Source organism: Oncorhynchus mykiss, chromosome 4 (genome assembly GCF_057628025.1).
Source record: "Oncorhynchus mykiss isolate SJ-2025 chromosome 4, ASM5762802v1, whole genome shotgun sequence".
NCBI classification, from domain to species: Eukaryota; Metazoa; Chordata; class Actinopteri; order Salmoniformes; family Salmonidae; genus Oncorhynchus; species Oncorhynchus mykiss.
Window position 1 is genome coordinate 22,576,694 of NC_143025.1, and position 16,075 is coordinate 22,592,768.

At 41.8% G+C, this 16,075-nt stretch overlaps 1 protein-coding gene across 1 annotated transcript in view; it reads left to right on the forward strand.

Annotated features, from left to right (window-relative positions):
- LOC110521535 (glypican-5) overlaps window positions 1-16,075 on the forward strand; it is a 143,546-nt gene that overhangs the window by 85,920 nt on the left and 41,551 nt on the right. The window contains exon 8 of the mRNA XM_021599137.3: window positions 5,831-5,966. Within this exon, the coding sequence (XP_021454812.3) occupies window positions 5,831-5,966 (136 nt within the window). The remainder of the gene's footprint in view (window positions 1-5,830; window positions 5,967-16,075) is intronic.

Genomic DNA, 16,075 nt, shown 5'->3' on the forward strand with positions numbered 1-16,075 from the left:
TGGCCAATTCATTGAACATTTTGGCTTTGGCTTGCTTATATAGAGTGGGTACTATCTGTTTGCTGAAATGGGTGGAAGAGGGAAGTTTGTAAAGTGTCTCGAGAACTTTCACGAGGGGCTGCCTGAAACCCCCTATTCTCAATCACAGAAAATGGGCACATAAACATGACTATAAACCAAAGGCCATAAAAAATATAAACATAGCCATATTATCACTCTTGTAATTGATTTGGCCCGGTCAGAATCAGCTGATTGAATGCAGAGGGGTAGACAATGTGTTGTTGTGTCTTTGTGTTTCCAACTTGCACCGGTATACTGGGGTGATGTTGGCGTAAATCGTACAGAACTAGTTCCTGGCTGCGCCTCCCAAAAGGACAGTTTGAAATGCTCCAGTTAAGATTTTAATTTTGATTAACATGCGCATAGGCTTTAGTTGTTTGAACAGAATAGCCTGAAATGTTTTTTCAGCTCAGATTTATTTAAGAGGTATAGGCCAGCGTAGTCATAACCTAGTGTTTTTTTTATATTCATTCGGGTACACAGTGAGGACCATTTGGTAAGAATACGTGTACCGTACCAACCCTACATGTGACCCATGAGTCTTAAATACCTACATATGTGAGTCTGCCAACACACACTCGCACACACATACATTAAGTTAGAATAAAAGCCCCCACCAGTAGGTTTGTTGAGTCCCTCTAGGATGGTTGACGAGAGAGCTTTTTCAGTAATTCTTCATGAACAGACTAGCAGAGGTTTTAATGAGCTAACACTGTTGTTATGAAGAGCATCCATCCTACAAAAAAGCAAATTAAGAAGCAATCACAAACACAGGAAGCCAATTAATGGTACCGTAAAGGCTTAATGTTCTCCAGACACACACATATAGATGGGTATAATCACCATATAGATGTGTACAATCACACACACACACACACACACACACACTCACTCACTCACTCACTCACTCACTCACTCACTCACTCACTCACTCACACACACACACACACACAATTGCTGTCATGCAATTAGAACATTTGATGCTGATGTGATTGTATGTAAACACACAGCGCAGTGTAAAGTACATGTCTGCCTGCCCATGTGTTATTACACGGCCTAGTACTAGTACCAATTGTCCCAGTGGGTATCATACAATATTAATTTGAAAGGAGACATTAAACATGTAATTATAATAAAACCAGAAGATTATGATATGGAGAGAGGTAAAGTTTGAGCAAGAAAATATGAAACTAGAGAAAAGGCAAAAATATGAAAAGATAGGTATAGAGCGATTGAATAAGGAATTTGTAGGCCTATACAATTGCAATGACACCTCAGAAGATCCCAGAACCAGGTCTTTTGTGTTTTCCAGATCTTTTCAATGACACTACATACAATATGCTCACATTCAGATTTTCAGAGTGATTTCCAACAGAGCAGTACAAATGAATATACTATTCGAAAAAGACAATCACTTGTTAGTCAGTGTAAAATATGAATATAGCCACATACAGTACCAGTCAAACGTTTGGACACACCTACTCATTCTACAATGTACAATAATAGTGAAGACATCAACACATCACATATAGAATCATGTAGTAACCAAGGAAGTGTATAACAAATCAAAATATTTTGTATATTTGAGATTCTTCAAAGTAGCCACCCTTTGCCTTGATGGAAGCTTTGCAAACTATTGGCATTCTCTCAACCAATTCACTTGGAATGTTTTTCTTACAGTCTTGAAGGAGTTCCCACATATGTAGAGCACTTGTTGGCTGCTTTTCCTTCACTCTGCGGTCCAACTCATCCCTAACCATCTCAATTGGGTTGAGGTCGGGTGATTGTGGAGGCCAGGTCATCTGATGCAGCACTCCATCACTCTCCTTCTTGGTCAAATAGCCCTTACACAGCCTAGAGGTGTGTTGGGTCATTGTCTTGTTGAAAAACAAATGATAGTCCCACTAAGCGCAAAGAAGATGGAATGGTGTATTGCTGCAGAATGCTGTGGTAGCTATGCTGGTTATGTGTGCCTTGAATTCTAAATAAATCACTAACATTGTCACCAGCAAAGCACCCCACACCATCACACCTCCTCCTCCATGCTTCACAGTGTGAACTACACATGAGGGGTCATCCGTTCACCTACTCTGCATTTCACAAAGACACAGCGGTTGGAACCAAAAATCTCAAATTTCCACCTGTCTAATGTCCATTGCTTGTGTTTATTCGACCAAGCATGTCTTATCTTCTTTTTGGTGTCCTTTAGTTGTGGTTTCTTTGCAGCAATATGACAATGAAGGCCTGATTCGCACAGTCTCCTCTGAACAGTTAATGTTGAGATGTATCTGTTATTCGAACTAAGTGAAGCTGTCACGCCTGCTCCCGCTCTCCGTCCATGGCGCTCTAGGGTGCCAGGCTGCCCAATATTATGCACTCCTGCCACCATCATTACGCAGACCTGCTTCCCTCGTCACGCATATCAGCGATTCATTGCACTTACCTGGACTCAATCACCTGTGCTATTTCCTCCCCTATATCTGTCTGTTCCCCAGCTCTGTTCCCCGCTTCAGCATTAATTGTCGTATGTCGTTGTGTTTCCTGGTTCTGACGCTGTTCCTTTCCTGTTCCATGTCTGTGTTATATTAAATGCTCACTCTCCGTATCTGCTTGTCTACTCCAGCGTCGGTTCTTACAGAAGCATTTATTTGGTCTGAAATTTCTGATGCTGGGAACTCTAACTTATCCTCTGCAGCATAGGTAACTCTCGGTCTTACTTTCCTGTGGCGGACCTCATGGGAGCCAGTTTCATCATAGCGCTTGATGGTTTTTGAGACTACACTTGAAGAAACTTTCAAAGTTCTTGAAATTTTCCCGCATTGGCTGATGCCTTAAAGTAATGATGGACTATCGTTTCTCTTTCCTTATTTGAGCTGTTCTTGCCATAATATGGACTTGGTATTTTACCAAAAGGGCTATCTTCTGTATACCACCCCTACTTTGTCACAACACAACTGATTGGCTCAAACGCATCATGAAGGAAAGAAATTCCACAAATTCACTTTTAACAAGACACATCTGTTAATTGAAATGCATTCCAGGTCACCACAGTACCTCATGAAGCTGGTTGAGAGAGTGACTCCCGAGTGGCGCAGCGGTCTAAGGCACTGCATCTCAGTGCTAGAGGCATCACTACAGACCCTGGTTTGATTCCAGGTTGTATCAGAACTGGCCGTGATTGGGAGTCCCATAGGGCGGCGTACAATTTGCCCAGCGTCATTAGGGTTTGGCCGGGGTAGGCCGTCATTGTAACTAAGAATTTGTTCTTAATTGACTTTTCTAGTTATATGAAGTTTAAATAAATAAAAAAGAGAATGCAAAGCTGTTATCAAGGGTGGCTACTTTGAAGAATATAAAATATATTTAGATTTGTTTAACTCTTTTTTTTTATACTACGTGATTCCATGTGTTATTTCATAGTTTTGATGTCTTTCTTCACTATTATTCTACAATGTAGAATTTTTTTTTTTTTAAAACCTTGGAATGAGTAGGCGTGTTCAAACTTTTGACTGGTTCTGTAGGTAGAGGTCAATCAGTCGCAGTTACGTTGCCGTGGTTCCTCTCTTACACAACATGTAATTGATTTAAAGCCATATATAATTAACGAGCCTTCTGAGTTGATTAGGCCATAGACACAGCCGGGGACAATTAATTGTCTTTTTTCAACTCCTTCACTTCTAGCCCTTATGCTCCACAATCTAGCTACAGTATCTCTCCACACAACGTTTAACTGCAGCCAATCGTTTTTCTCCGTGAACTCATGAATATGGCTATTAAATTAGACTTTTCATTTGTGGAAATGTAATTATATTATAAAAGGTTTAATGTGCTTATCACACCTCACAGGGTCTCAATGTAGTGGGACTCTGAGAGGCTGAAGCGGGGGCAGGGAAGGGAAGGGGCAGAGGGCCAGGGTTTAGTTTAGTACATGATGAAGGAAAAATAATGGCATCTAGTTGAATACTTTGGGGTACATGAACTGGCCCTTAATCACTTAACCTGTGTGGTATCAGCAATCAGTAAGATTGGACCTTGTACTTAATGAGTAAGTGGACTGTAGACCTCCTCTCAATGGGAAATGCAAAGCACTTTTATAAAATGTGCCTACTGTACAGTAAGTGAATCCAAACAATTATTTCTACTGAACCAGCAGCATTAGTTTTAAATCATATCACATTGGAATCCCTAGTCTATTGGGGATATTTAGACAGTGCAAAAAAGTGTTGCATTGTCTCCAGTAGGGCAGCAACATAATCTGTATTGCTGATGTAGTAACTGCCCCAGAGGCAGCAACATCAATAGTGTGCCCTGTGCTATAGAATATAGTACAGTACTATTGATGTTACAGCCTCTTCATCCAATACATCCTTGCATGTTGAGGGTATGGAAGATCAGATAAACCTTGCGTTTTCACCCTAACCCAAAACATCACTGGTCGTTGTATGAGTTATGATCCGTATTGAAACAGTTGTTGGCCCACACACCGTCCATTCCTCTGTGGCGGAAGGCTTAGCCTAAACTGTACCAGTATTCACTTTCCACAAAGGCAAATTCAGCTCTGTTCTTATAATACTTGGAGATGCCATTCCCATTCCCTTTGAATGGGCCTTATCAGGTTCTTCACATAGTTTCCTTTCTGGTGGTTGTGCAGTAGTGGCTGATGTTTTTTTCTTCCTCATTTTGTTTCACTTGTCAGCTGAACCAACATTTGGAACAACACACACGAGACTATAGTTGCTTATTGCTACTGTCACGCTCTGACCTTAGAGATCCTTATTATTCTCGATGTTTGGTTAGGTCAGGGTGTGACTCGGGTGGGAAAATCTATGTTTTCTATTTCTTTGTTGGTTTTTTTGAGTGTGGTTCCCAATCAGAGGCAGCTGTCTAACGTTGTCTCTGATTGGGGATCATATAAAAGTTGTGATTTTCTGTTTGGGTTTTGTGGGGTGTTATTTTCTGTTTAGTGTTTGTGCCTGACGGAACTGTTCGCTTTTTTGAAATTTGTTATTTTTGTTTGAGTGTCTCTTGAAAATAAATATCATGAACACTTTCCAACCTGAGCTTTGGTCCATTCTTCCTTCCACCGACGACAAGCGTTACAGCTACCTTTTGTTTAACAAGAATGGCCTCGTTTGTTTTTGTGATATTGATCTGTGCAAAAGCAAATATTCCCATAGGACAAATGTTTTATTTTATTTAACTAGGCAAGTCAGTTAACAAGTTCTTATTCTCAATGACAGCCTAGGAACAGTGGGTTAACTGCCTTGTTCAGGGGCAGAATGATAGATTTGTACCTAATAAGCTCAGGATTTGATCTTGCAAGCTTTCAGTTAGTAGTCCAACACTCTAACCACTAGGCCACCTGCCTGGTCAGATGTTATAATGCTGGAAAGGGACAAACATACAAGTTAAAATCTTAACTCTGTCTACTAATGTGCTGATAGGTTATCATTGGGGTTTTCCCTCTTGTTTCGGCATCATTAACATTTTGTTTGGGGGGGGGCTGGAGACCTCCACTACTCACACTACTACACTTCCTGACACAGTGCTATTTGTATTACTGATGAATATGCACGTGTTATGTCCTATGTCAATATTAACTTGTTTACAACGGTGTGAGTATCCAAATATGTATTGTGTGCTATAGCATTCATCTGTCTGCATTCATCTGTCTATTGTGTTTCGCTTGAAAAGTGGAGCAGTGCAGAATTGGATGTGGCTTATTTTCAGATAGGATGACCTCATTTGACCTCTGACCTGTGTGTTGCAGGAAATGCAGGGTCAGATGGGCTGGACGACAGACTGGGGGGGGTGGGTGGAGAAGGGCAGTGGGACGAGAGAAGAGGCCAGCGGAGAGTGTGACGATGAGGACGGATGTCAAGGATCTGGAGATGAAGACTTTACCAGTGAGTCAGAACCCCCCTCTTTAATTCCTTTTTTATTTTCCTCAGCTGCCTATAATTCCTCCCCTCCCTCCCCATATTCTCTCCTACCTCAATCAGACCCCCTGTAGATGAGACTGCTGCAAGTGTCAGATGTCAGAGACTCATGTTGAAAGCTGTCTGTGCCACGAGTCAGATGGTTATTCACTACAACACAGTATGTTGTGGTTGCGTCAGCAAACTTTTCCTCTCTCGCAGATGGAGCCATGTCTATACCTTCCCCTCGTGACATTATATGCTGCTATACGCAAATTGAAATTAGAACAGGCTGTCAAAAGCTGTTAGTGTCGTATGTCATCTCATTGACAAGTCATCAGTAAACATATCTGCCTTGTGTGGGTTTAACCACAGTGTTTGAATACTGCTTGATTTGATTTGTTGTAGAATATTAAAATTACTTCAAGTTGAATTGTAATTGAATGCTTTGTGGTATAACTGGCTCATGTCATGGCTGTACACCAGCACTACTGCAATACAAATTATTAACTATTGTATACACAGACTCATAAACACACTCACTCTGTCTTTGTAAGAGCTGTCTTTGTGAAAGCAACTTGACCAGAATAGATGTGAAAAAGTTTGAAGTTGATTGCAGATTGCTCGTTTATCCAGTCTCTTATTCAGATCATGAGAGAGAGAACAAGAAGAGAGAGAGAGAAGCAAGGGAGTGAGAAGAGTGAGAGAGAAGAGGAGAGAAGGATTGATCCATGGTTTAGACAGTGGCTCTAAGATCTGTGGAGCATGTACAGTACAGTGCCTTTGGAAAGTATTGAGACGCCTTGACTTTTTTCACATTTTGTTACGTTACAACATTATTCTAAAATTGATTAAATCCCCCCCCCCCCCCCAATCAATCTACACACAATACCCCATAATGACAAAGAAAAAACTGTTTTTTAGGCATTTTTACAAATGTATTAAAAATAAAAAACAAAAATGTAACATTGACATAAGTATGCAGACCCTTTACTCATTACTTTGTTGAAGCACCTTAGGCAGCGATTACAGCATCGAGTATTCTTGGGTATGACGCTACAAGCTTGGCACATCTGTATTTGGGGAGTTTTCCCATTCTTCTCTGCAGATCCTCTCAAGCTATGTCAGATAAGATGGGGAGTGTTGCTGCACAGCTATTTTCAGGTCTCTCCAGAGATGTTCGATCGGGTTCCAGTCTGGGCTCTGGCTGGGCCATTCAAGGACATTCAGAGACTTGTCCCGAAACCCCTCCCGCGTTGTCTTGGCGGTGTGCTTAGGGTCGTTGTCCTGTTGGAAGGTGAATGTTCGCCCCAGTCTGAGAACCTGCTCCAGTGCACTCAGGACTTCATCAAGGATCTCTCTGTACTTTGCTCCGTTCATCTTTGCCTCGATCCTGACTAGTCTCCCAGTCCCTGCCGCTAAAAAACATCCCTACAGCATGATGCTGCCACCACCATGCTTCACGGTAAAGATGGTGCCAGGTTTCCTCCCGATGTGATGCTTGGCATTCAGGCCAAATCTTGGTTTCATCAGATCAGAGAATATTGTCTCATGGTCTGAGAGTCCTTTAAGTGCTTTTTGGCAAACTCCAAACGGGCTGTCATGTGCCTTTTACTGATGAGTGGCTTCCGTCTGATCTCTCTACCATGAAGGCCTAATTGGTGGAGTGCTGCAGGGATGGTTGTCCTTCTGGAGAGTTCTCCCATCTCCACAGAGGAACTCTATAGCTCTGTCAGTGACCATTGGGTTCTTGGTCACCTCCCTGACTAAGGCCCTTCTACCCCGATTGCTCAGTTTGGCCAGACAGCCAGCTCTAGAAAGAGTCTTGGTGGTTCCAAGAATGATGGAGGCCTCTGTGGTCTTGGGGATCTTCAATGCTGCAGAAATGTTTTGGTACCCTTCCCCAGATCTGTACTTCGACACAATCCTGTCTCGGAGCTCTACGGACAATTCCTTCAACCTCATGGCTTGGTTTTAGCTCTGACATGCACTGTCAACTGTGGAACCTTATGTTGACAGGTGTGTGCCTTTCCAAATCATGTCCATTCAATTGAATTTACCACAGGTGGACTCCAATCAGGTTGTGGAAACATCTCAAGGATGATGAATGGAAACAGGATGCACCTGAACTCAATTTCGAGTTTCATAGCAAAGGGTCTGAATACTTGTGTAAATAAGGTAACTGTTTTTTTTTAATGTTTTATACCTTTGCAAAACTTTCTGAAAACCATTTTTTTTATTTGTCATTTAAAAAAATACATTTTTTAACATTTTATTTCACCTTTATTTAACCAGGTAGGCTAGTTGAGAACAAGTTCTCATTTGCAACTGCGACCTGGACAAGATAAAGCATAGCAATTCGACACATACAACAACACAGAGTTACACATGGAATAAACAAAACATACAGTCAATAATACAGTAGAACAAAAGAAAACAAAAAGTCTATATACAGTGAGTGCAAATGAGGTAAGATAAGACAATAAATAGGCCATGGTGGCGTAGTAATTACAATATAGCAATTAAACACTGGAATGGTAGATGTGCAGAAGATGAATGTGCAAGTAGAGATACTGGGGTGCAAAGGAGAAAGATAAATACATAAATACAGTATGGGGATGAGGTAGGTAGGTAGATGGGCTGTTTACAGATGGGCTATGTACAGCTATCTGTGAGCTGCTCTGACAGCTGGTGCTTAATTTAAAGCTAGTGAGGGAGATATGAGTCTCAAGCTTCAGAGATTTTTGCAGTTCGTTCCAGTCATTGGCAGCAGAGAACTGTAAGGAAAGATGACCAAAGGAGGAATTGGCTTTGGGGGTGACCAGTGAGATATACCTGCTGGAGCGCGTGCTACGAGTGGATGCTGCTATGGTGACCAGTGAGCTGAGATAAGGCGGGGCTTTACCTAGCAGAGACTTGTAGATAATCTGTAGCCAGTGGGTTTGGTGACGAGTATGAAGCAAGGGCCAATCAACGAGAGCGTACAGGTTGCAATGGTGGGTAGTGTATTGGGCTTTGGTGACAAAATGGATGGCACTGTGATAGACTGCATCCAGTTTGTTGAGTAGAGTGTTGGAGGCTATTTTGTAAATGACATTGCCGAAGTCGAGGATCGGTAGGATGGTCAGTTTTACGAGGGTATGTTTGGCAGCATGAGTGAAGGATGCTTTGTTGCAATATAGCTGATTCTAGATTTAATTTTGGATTGGAGATGCTTAATGTGAGTCTGGAAGGAGAGTTTACAGTCTAACCAGACACCCAGGTATTTGTAGTTGTCCACGTATTCTAAGTCAGAGCCATCCAGAGTAGTGATGCTGGATGGGCGAGCAGGTGCAGGCAGTGATCGATTGAATCGCATGCATTTAATTTGACTTGCATTTAAGAGCAGTTGGAGGCCACGGAAGGAGAGTTGTATGGCATCGTCTGGAGGTTAGTTAACACAGTGTCCAAAGTGGGGCCAGAAGTATACAGAATGGTGTCGTCTGCGTAGAGGTGGATCAGAGACTCACCAGCAGCAAGAGTAACATCATTGATGTATACAGAGAAGAGAGACGGCCCGAGAATTGAACCCTGTGGCACACCCATAGAGACTGCCAGAGTCCGGACAACAGGCCCTCCGATTTGACACACTGAACTCTATCTTGAGAAGTAGTTAGTAAACCAGGCGAGGCAATCATTTGAGAAAACCAAGGCTGTCGAGTCTGCCAATAAGAATGTGGTGTTTGACAGAGTTGAAAGCCTTGGCCAAGACGATGAATACGGCTGCACAGTAATGTCTCTTATCGATGGTGGTTATGATGTCGTTTAGGACCTTGAGCGTGGCTAAGGTGCACCCATGACCAGCTCTGAAACCAGATTGCATAGCGGAGAAGATACGGTGGGATTCTAAATGGTCGGTAATCTGTTTTTTAACTTGGCTTTTGAAGACCTTAGAAAGACAGGGTAGGATAGATATAGGTCTGTAACAGTTTGGGTCTAGAGTGTCACTCCCTTTGAAGAGGGGGATGACTGCGGGAGCTTTCCAATCTTTTGGAATCTCAGACGAGGTTGAACAGGCTAGTAATAGGGGTTGCAACAATTTCGGCAGATAATTTTAGAAAGAGAGGGTCCAGGTTGTCTATCCCGGTGATTTGTATGGGCCCAGATTTTGCAGCTATTTCAGAACATCAGCTATCTGGATTTGTCTGAAGGAGAAATGGTGGGGGCGTTGGCGGGTTGCTGTGGAGGGTGCCGGGCAGTTGACCGGCTAGGGGTAGCCAGATAGAAAGCATGGCCAGCAGTAGAGAAATGCTTATTGAAATTCTCAATTATAGTCGATTTGTCAGTGGTAACAGTGTTTCCTAGCCTCAGAGCAGTGGGCAGCTGGGAGGAGGTGCTCTTATTCTCCATGGACTTTACAGTGTCCCAAAACGTTTTTAGTTAGTACTACAGGATGCAAATATATGTTTGAAAAAGCTAGCCTTAGCTTTTCTATCTGCCTGTGTATATTTGTTCCTAACTTCCCTGAAAAGTTGCATATTCGATGCTAATGCAGAACGCCACAGGATGTTTTTGTGCTGGTCAAGGGCAGACAGGTCTGGAGTGAACCAATGACTATATCTATTCATAGTTCTACATTTTTTGAGTGGGGCATGCTTATTTAAGATGGTGAGGAAGGCACTTTTAAAGAATAGCCAGGCATCATCTACTGACGGGATGAGGTCAATGTCATTCCAGGATACCCCGGCCAGGTCGATTAGAAAGGCCTGCTCGCTGAAGTGTTTTAGGGAGCATTTGACAGTGATGAGGGGTGGTCATTTGGTCGCAGACCCATTACGGATGCAGGCAATGAGGCAGTGATCACTGAGATCTTGATTGAAAACAGCAGAGGTGTATTTGGAGGGCGAGTTAGTTAGGATGACATCTATGAGGGTGCCCGTGTTTACGGATTTGGGGTTGTACCTGGTAGGTTCATTGATAATTTGTGTGAGATTGAGGGCATCAAGCTTAGATTGTAGGATGGCTGGGGTGTTAAGCATGTCCCAGTTTAGGTCACCTAGTAGCACGAGCTCAGAAGATAGATGGGGGGCAATCAATTTACATATGGTATCGAGGGCACAGCTGGGGGCAGAGGAAGGTCTATAGCAAGCGGCAACAGTGAGAGACTTATTTCTGGAAAGGTGAATTTTTAGAAGTAGAAGCTCGAATTGTTTGGGTACAGACTTGGATAGTAATACAGAACTCTGCAGGCTATCTTTGCAGTAGATTTCCGGGTTTTTGGTGGTTTTCTTAAGCCAGGATTCAGACATGGCTAAGACATCTGGGTTGGCAGAGTGTGCTAAAGCAGTGAGTAAAACAAAGTTAGGGAGTAGGCTTCTAATGTTAACATGCTTGAAACCAAGGTTTTTACAGTTACAGAAGGCAACAAATGAGAGCACCTGGGGAGTGGGAGTGGAGCTAGGCACTGCAGGACCTGGATTAACCTCCACATCACCAGAGGGACAGAGGAGAAGTAGGATAAGGGTACGGCTAAAGGCTATACGAACTGGCCGTCTAGCACGTTCGGAACAGAGAGTAAAAGGAGCAGGTTTATGGGCACGATAGCATAGATTCAAGGCATAGTGTACAGACAAAGGTAAGGTAGGATGTGAGTACATTGGAAGTAAACCTAGGCATTGAGTAATGATGAGAGAGATATAGTCTCTAGAGACGTTTAAACCAGGTGACGTCATCGCATATGTAGGAGGTGGAACAACATGGTTGGTTAAGGCATATTGAGCAGGGCTAGAGGCTCTACAGTGAAATAAGACAGTAATCACTAATCACGACAGTAATGGACGAGGCATATTGATATTAGAGAGAGGCATGTGTAGCCAAGAGAACATATGGGTCCAGTGAGTGGTTGGTCTGACTGGGGACACGGCAATTCAGACAGCTAGCAGGGCGATGCTAACAAGCTAACAGTTAGTAGGCCGGGGCTAAACAAGCTAGCAGTTAGCAGACCGGGGCTGGCAAGCTAGCAGGTAGCAGACCGGGTTAACAAGCAAGCAGTTGGCAGCCCGGGGCTAGGGGGTAAATCTCGATGGGGGTAAGTCTGTTTTTGCCTCTTCGTGCGGTGATGTCAATAGACCAGTCGTGGAATTAGTAGGGTTCCAAGTAGCTCTAGGTAGCTAGTAGGCCGCGGTTAGCAGAATGGGCCTTCAGCGGACGTCATGCCTGAGGGGCCTGTTGGAATCCTCGGGCAGATTATGTCGGTATTCCAGTCGTAGAGGATCAGCGGGGTTCTGTGCCCCGTACCGGCAGTAGAAGGGGTCCGGATATTGTAGCCCAGGAGTGGGCTTCAGTGGTAGCACAGGAGCCCTGTCCGGGCTAGCTTCAGGCTAATTGGTGCTTGCTCCGGGATGGAAACGCTAGCCAGGAGTAGTCACCCGGGATTGCGGTTAGCTAGTTGCGAAGATCCAGATGAAAATGTTCAGAGTTTGCGGTAGGAATCCGGGGATATGGGGGAGAAAAATAAAATAAATAATAATAGATCCGTTATGCTCTGGTTTGAGTCACGTTGTTCGAACTGGCGAGAGCTTTCCGAGCTAAAGGTTAGCTGATGACCGCTAGCAATGGGTTGCTGACTGATAGCTGGTAGGTAGTTAGCTGGCTAGCTTCAATTGAGGGATTCCAGATCCAAAGTAAATAGAAATACTTTAGAAAAAAAAACAGATCCACCCCACATTGGGTGAGGCGGGTTGCAGGAGAGTATTTAGAAGTTGAGGTTTAGGAAAATATTTTTAAAAGATATGTGAAGAAAAATATGTAAAAGAAGGGACAAGGGACACGTCAGGACAAAGATGTCTGACTGCTACGCTATCTTGTATTCAAAAAAATCATGGGGTATTGTGTGTAGATTTCTGAGGATTTTGTATTTTTTGAAATCCATTTTAGAATAATCCTGTAACGTAATAAAATATGGAAAAAGTCAAGGGGTCTTAATTCTTTCCGAAGGCACTGTAAATTACACTTATCTGTCTGATGGTGATTGCCATTCTACAGCAGGCTGCCAGAGGTCTTGAGAAGAGGACGGTAAAAGCTCTTTCTCAAGTTACTCCACAACACAGCTCAACCGGGGCATTTAAAATAGAACCGGTGGGCCTCGAGGGACCCCCCTTTGAGCTTATGAGTGAGCAGTCATTGTGACTGCAATTTTATAACAGTGTAATTAATAGATTTCATATATGCTATTTCAAAAATTATAATTTGGTTGTGTTAATGAAGGTCTTGAGTAACATTAGAATACAAAAAATATATATTTAAAATAAGACAATAGAATTTATTAGTTTATGTTACTGTAGGCTTATGTAAAAACTGAAAAACACCTAAATTGAAGTGTTCAATACATTTTATTTGTGGTCTACCTGTGTTGCAACTATGAAACAGAAAGCATATGTGTTGAAATGCAGTAACAGCTTATTTTTATAATGACAAAATAAAAAAAATACCCCAACCACCAAGACCCACGGTCAGCAAGATGCACGGTCAAATTATGAAAGCATCATTAGCCTGAAACCATCATTATAAACTCCAATTGTGCTTGATAAATAGTGAAAATCAGCACAAAAGCAATAATGGAATTATAATGAATATAAGTGTCGATGTGACAGCAGTAGTTTAAAATAGTCAATTATTGTTAGCTACAAATGGCATCAGTTGGAGCATGTCAATGTCACATAAAGAACGATAGCTGGTGAGTGTGTTGGTGATGTTGTTTTTTGCTTAAGATGTAGGGAATGCTCAGCAATCCAAAAATGGTTCTGTGAAAGTTTTCAGAACATTCGTTAGGTCGCGTGTTCTCAGAACATAAAAACTGATTATAGGAAATGTGTGTAAAATCTTCACCTGATGTTGCAAGAACGTTCCTAGAACACATTTCGTCTGTTCTTTAAAGGTTCCCAGAATATTTCATTAGGTCGTGGGAACAGTCTGGTGGGAAGACTATAGGCAGACTCTGGGCAGTGGTGTAAAGTACTTTAAAGTCCTTAAGTCGTTTTTTATATTTCTGACCACATTTACTTTTACTTCACTACATTCCTAAATAAAATAATGTACTTTTTACTCCATACATTTAACCTGACACCCAAAAGTACTTGTTACATTTTTAATGCTTAGCAGGACCGGGAAAATGGTCCTATTCATGCATTTAGAGAACATCCCTGATCATCCCTACTACCTCTGACCTGGCAGACTAACTTAATAACACAAATGCTTCATTTGTAAAATGTACAATGATGTCTGAGTGTTGGAGTGTGCTCCTGGTTATCTGTAAATAAAAAACACGAAAATTGTGCCGTTAGGTTTGCTTAATAAATTATTTATACTTTTACTTTTAATACTTCAGTATCTTTTTGCAATTACATTTACTTTTGATACTTGAGTATAATATTTAAAACCAAATACTTTTAGACTTTTACTCAAGTTCTACCGGGGGACTTTTACTTGAGTAATATCTCTATTAAGGTATCTTTACTTTTACTCAAGTAGGAAAAATTGGGTACTTTTTCCACCACTGACTGTGGGGACATCAAAAATGATATGTTCCCAAAACAACTGTCCAGTTGGGCTGACATTCAGATAATGTTTGTTTCAGGGTGCACAAAACATTCCTATGATGTTGCAAGAATGTTAACAGAACTATCTATCCGATTTCTTTAAAGGTTCCCAGAACATGTAATTGGGTTTTGGGAACATTGTGGGTACATTACAAATGTGTTCTGGGAATGTTCTTGTAACATCAGGTGAATGTTTTTTGCACCCTAAACGAAACAATGTAGAATCATCCACACAACTGGACAGTTTTTGTGTTTGGGAACATATATTTTGTGATGTCCTCACAATGCTCTCACCAGACTGTTCCCACAACTGCATAAAACCTTATGGGAACCTTTAAAGAACAGGATAAATGTGTTCTAGGAATGTTTCTTGCAACATCAGGCATATGTTTTATACAAACATCCTATAATTATCAGTACGACTGGACAGTTATTGTGTTATGAGAACATTTGCCGGAACCTTATGAATATTCTGGGAACTTTCACAGAACTAGTGATGCACCGATATTACATTTTTGGCTGATACCGATATCCGATATTTTCCTTGCCCCCCCCCCCCCAAAAAAACGATACCGACAACAGATATTTAAAATTGTAGTACCATTTTTAAGCATTCTAGTACAGTTAAATAACCCACACACATGGACGCAGTGGTCTAAGGCACTGCATCTCAGTTCAAAAGGCGTCACTACAGTCCCTGGTTCGAATCCAGGCTGGATCACATCCGGCTGTGATTGGGAGTCCCATAGGGTGGCACACAGTTGGCCCAGTGTCGTCCGGGCCGTCATTGTAAATAAGAATTTGTTCTTAACTGACTTGCCTAGTTATATAAAGGTTATACACACACATACACACACACACCATACTGACCAAAAAGTTATTCTGTTGGCATTTACGAATGTCCCCATTACCAGTAAAACATAATCAAATCCTATTTCTTTCACATAATTGCTGTGCTATTTTGTTGTAAATTTGCTCAGTCGTTTCATTCTCATCTAGGATTTCTATGGAACACCATTTAGGTATTCGCGTGTCAAAAAAGATACACATCAAATAACACTATTTGACGTGTCAAATTAGCTTGTTGACCAATCAGGACCTGAATATGACTGCACATCACATAATAATTGAATGCGTTCATTATTTTTTTACGTAGTCATTACACATTGATCACACTATCACTTGCATTTCATATGTCACAACGATTCATCGATACGTATGCTATGATGCTGGTAAAGGTGCTTCGTGCACCTACAGTGGTGGTCATAAAAGAAAGCTAGCCAGCTCATGGATGCAAACAATGTTCTTCCCCCAAAATATAGCAAAATGACATAGCTAGCTATGGGTTATGTGTTGTGAAGCTAGCCACAATAAGGATTAGCTACAACAGTGTACTTTGCGGTTAGCCTTCAAAATAAAAGTGTGACATAAATATACTATTTGTATTCATTTGCATCACCGTCAATGACATGACATATTTTGAAGGCAAACCGCAAATTCCACTATTGTGCCTAATCCTTA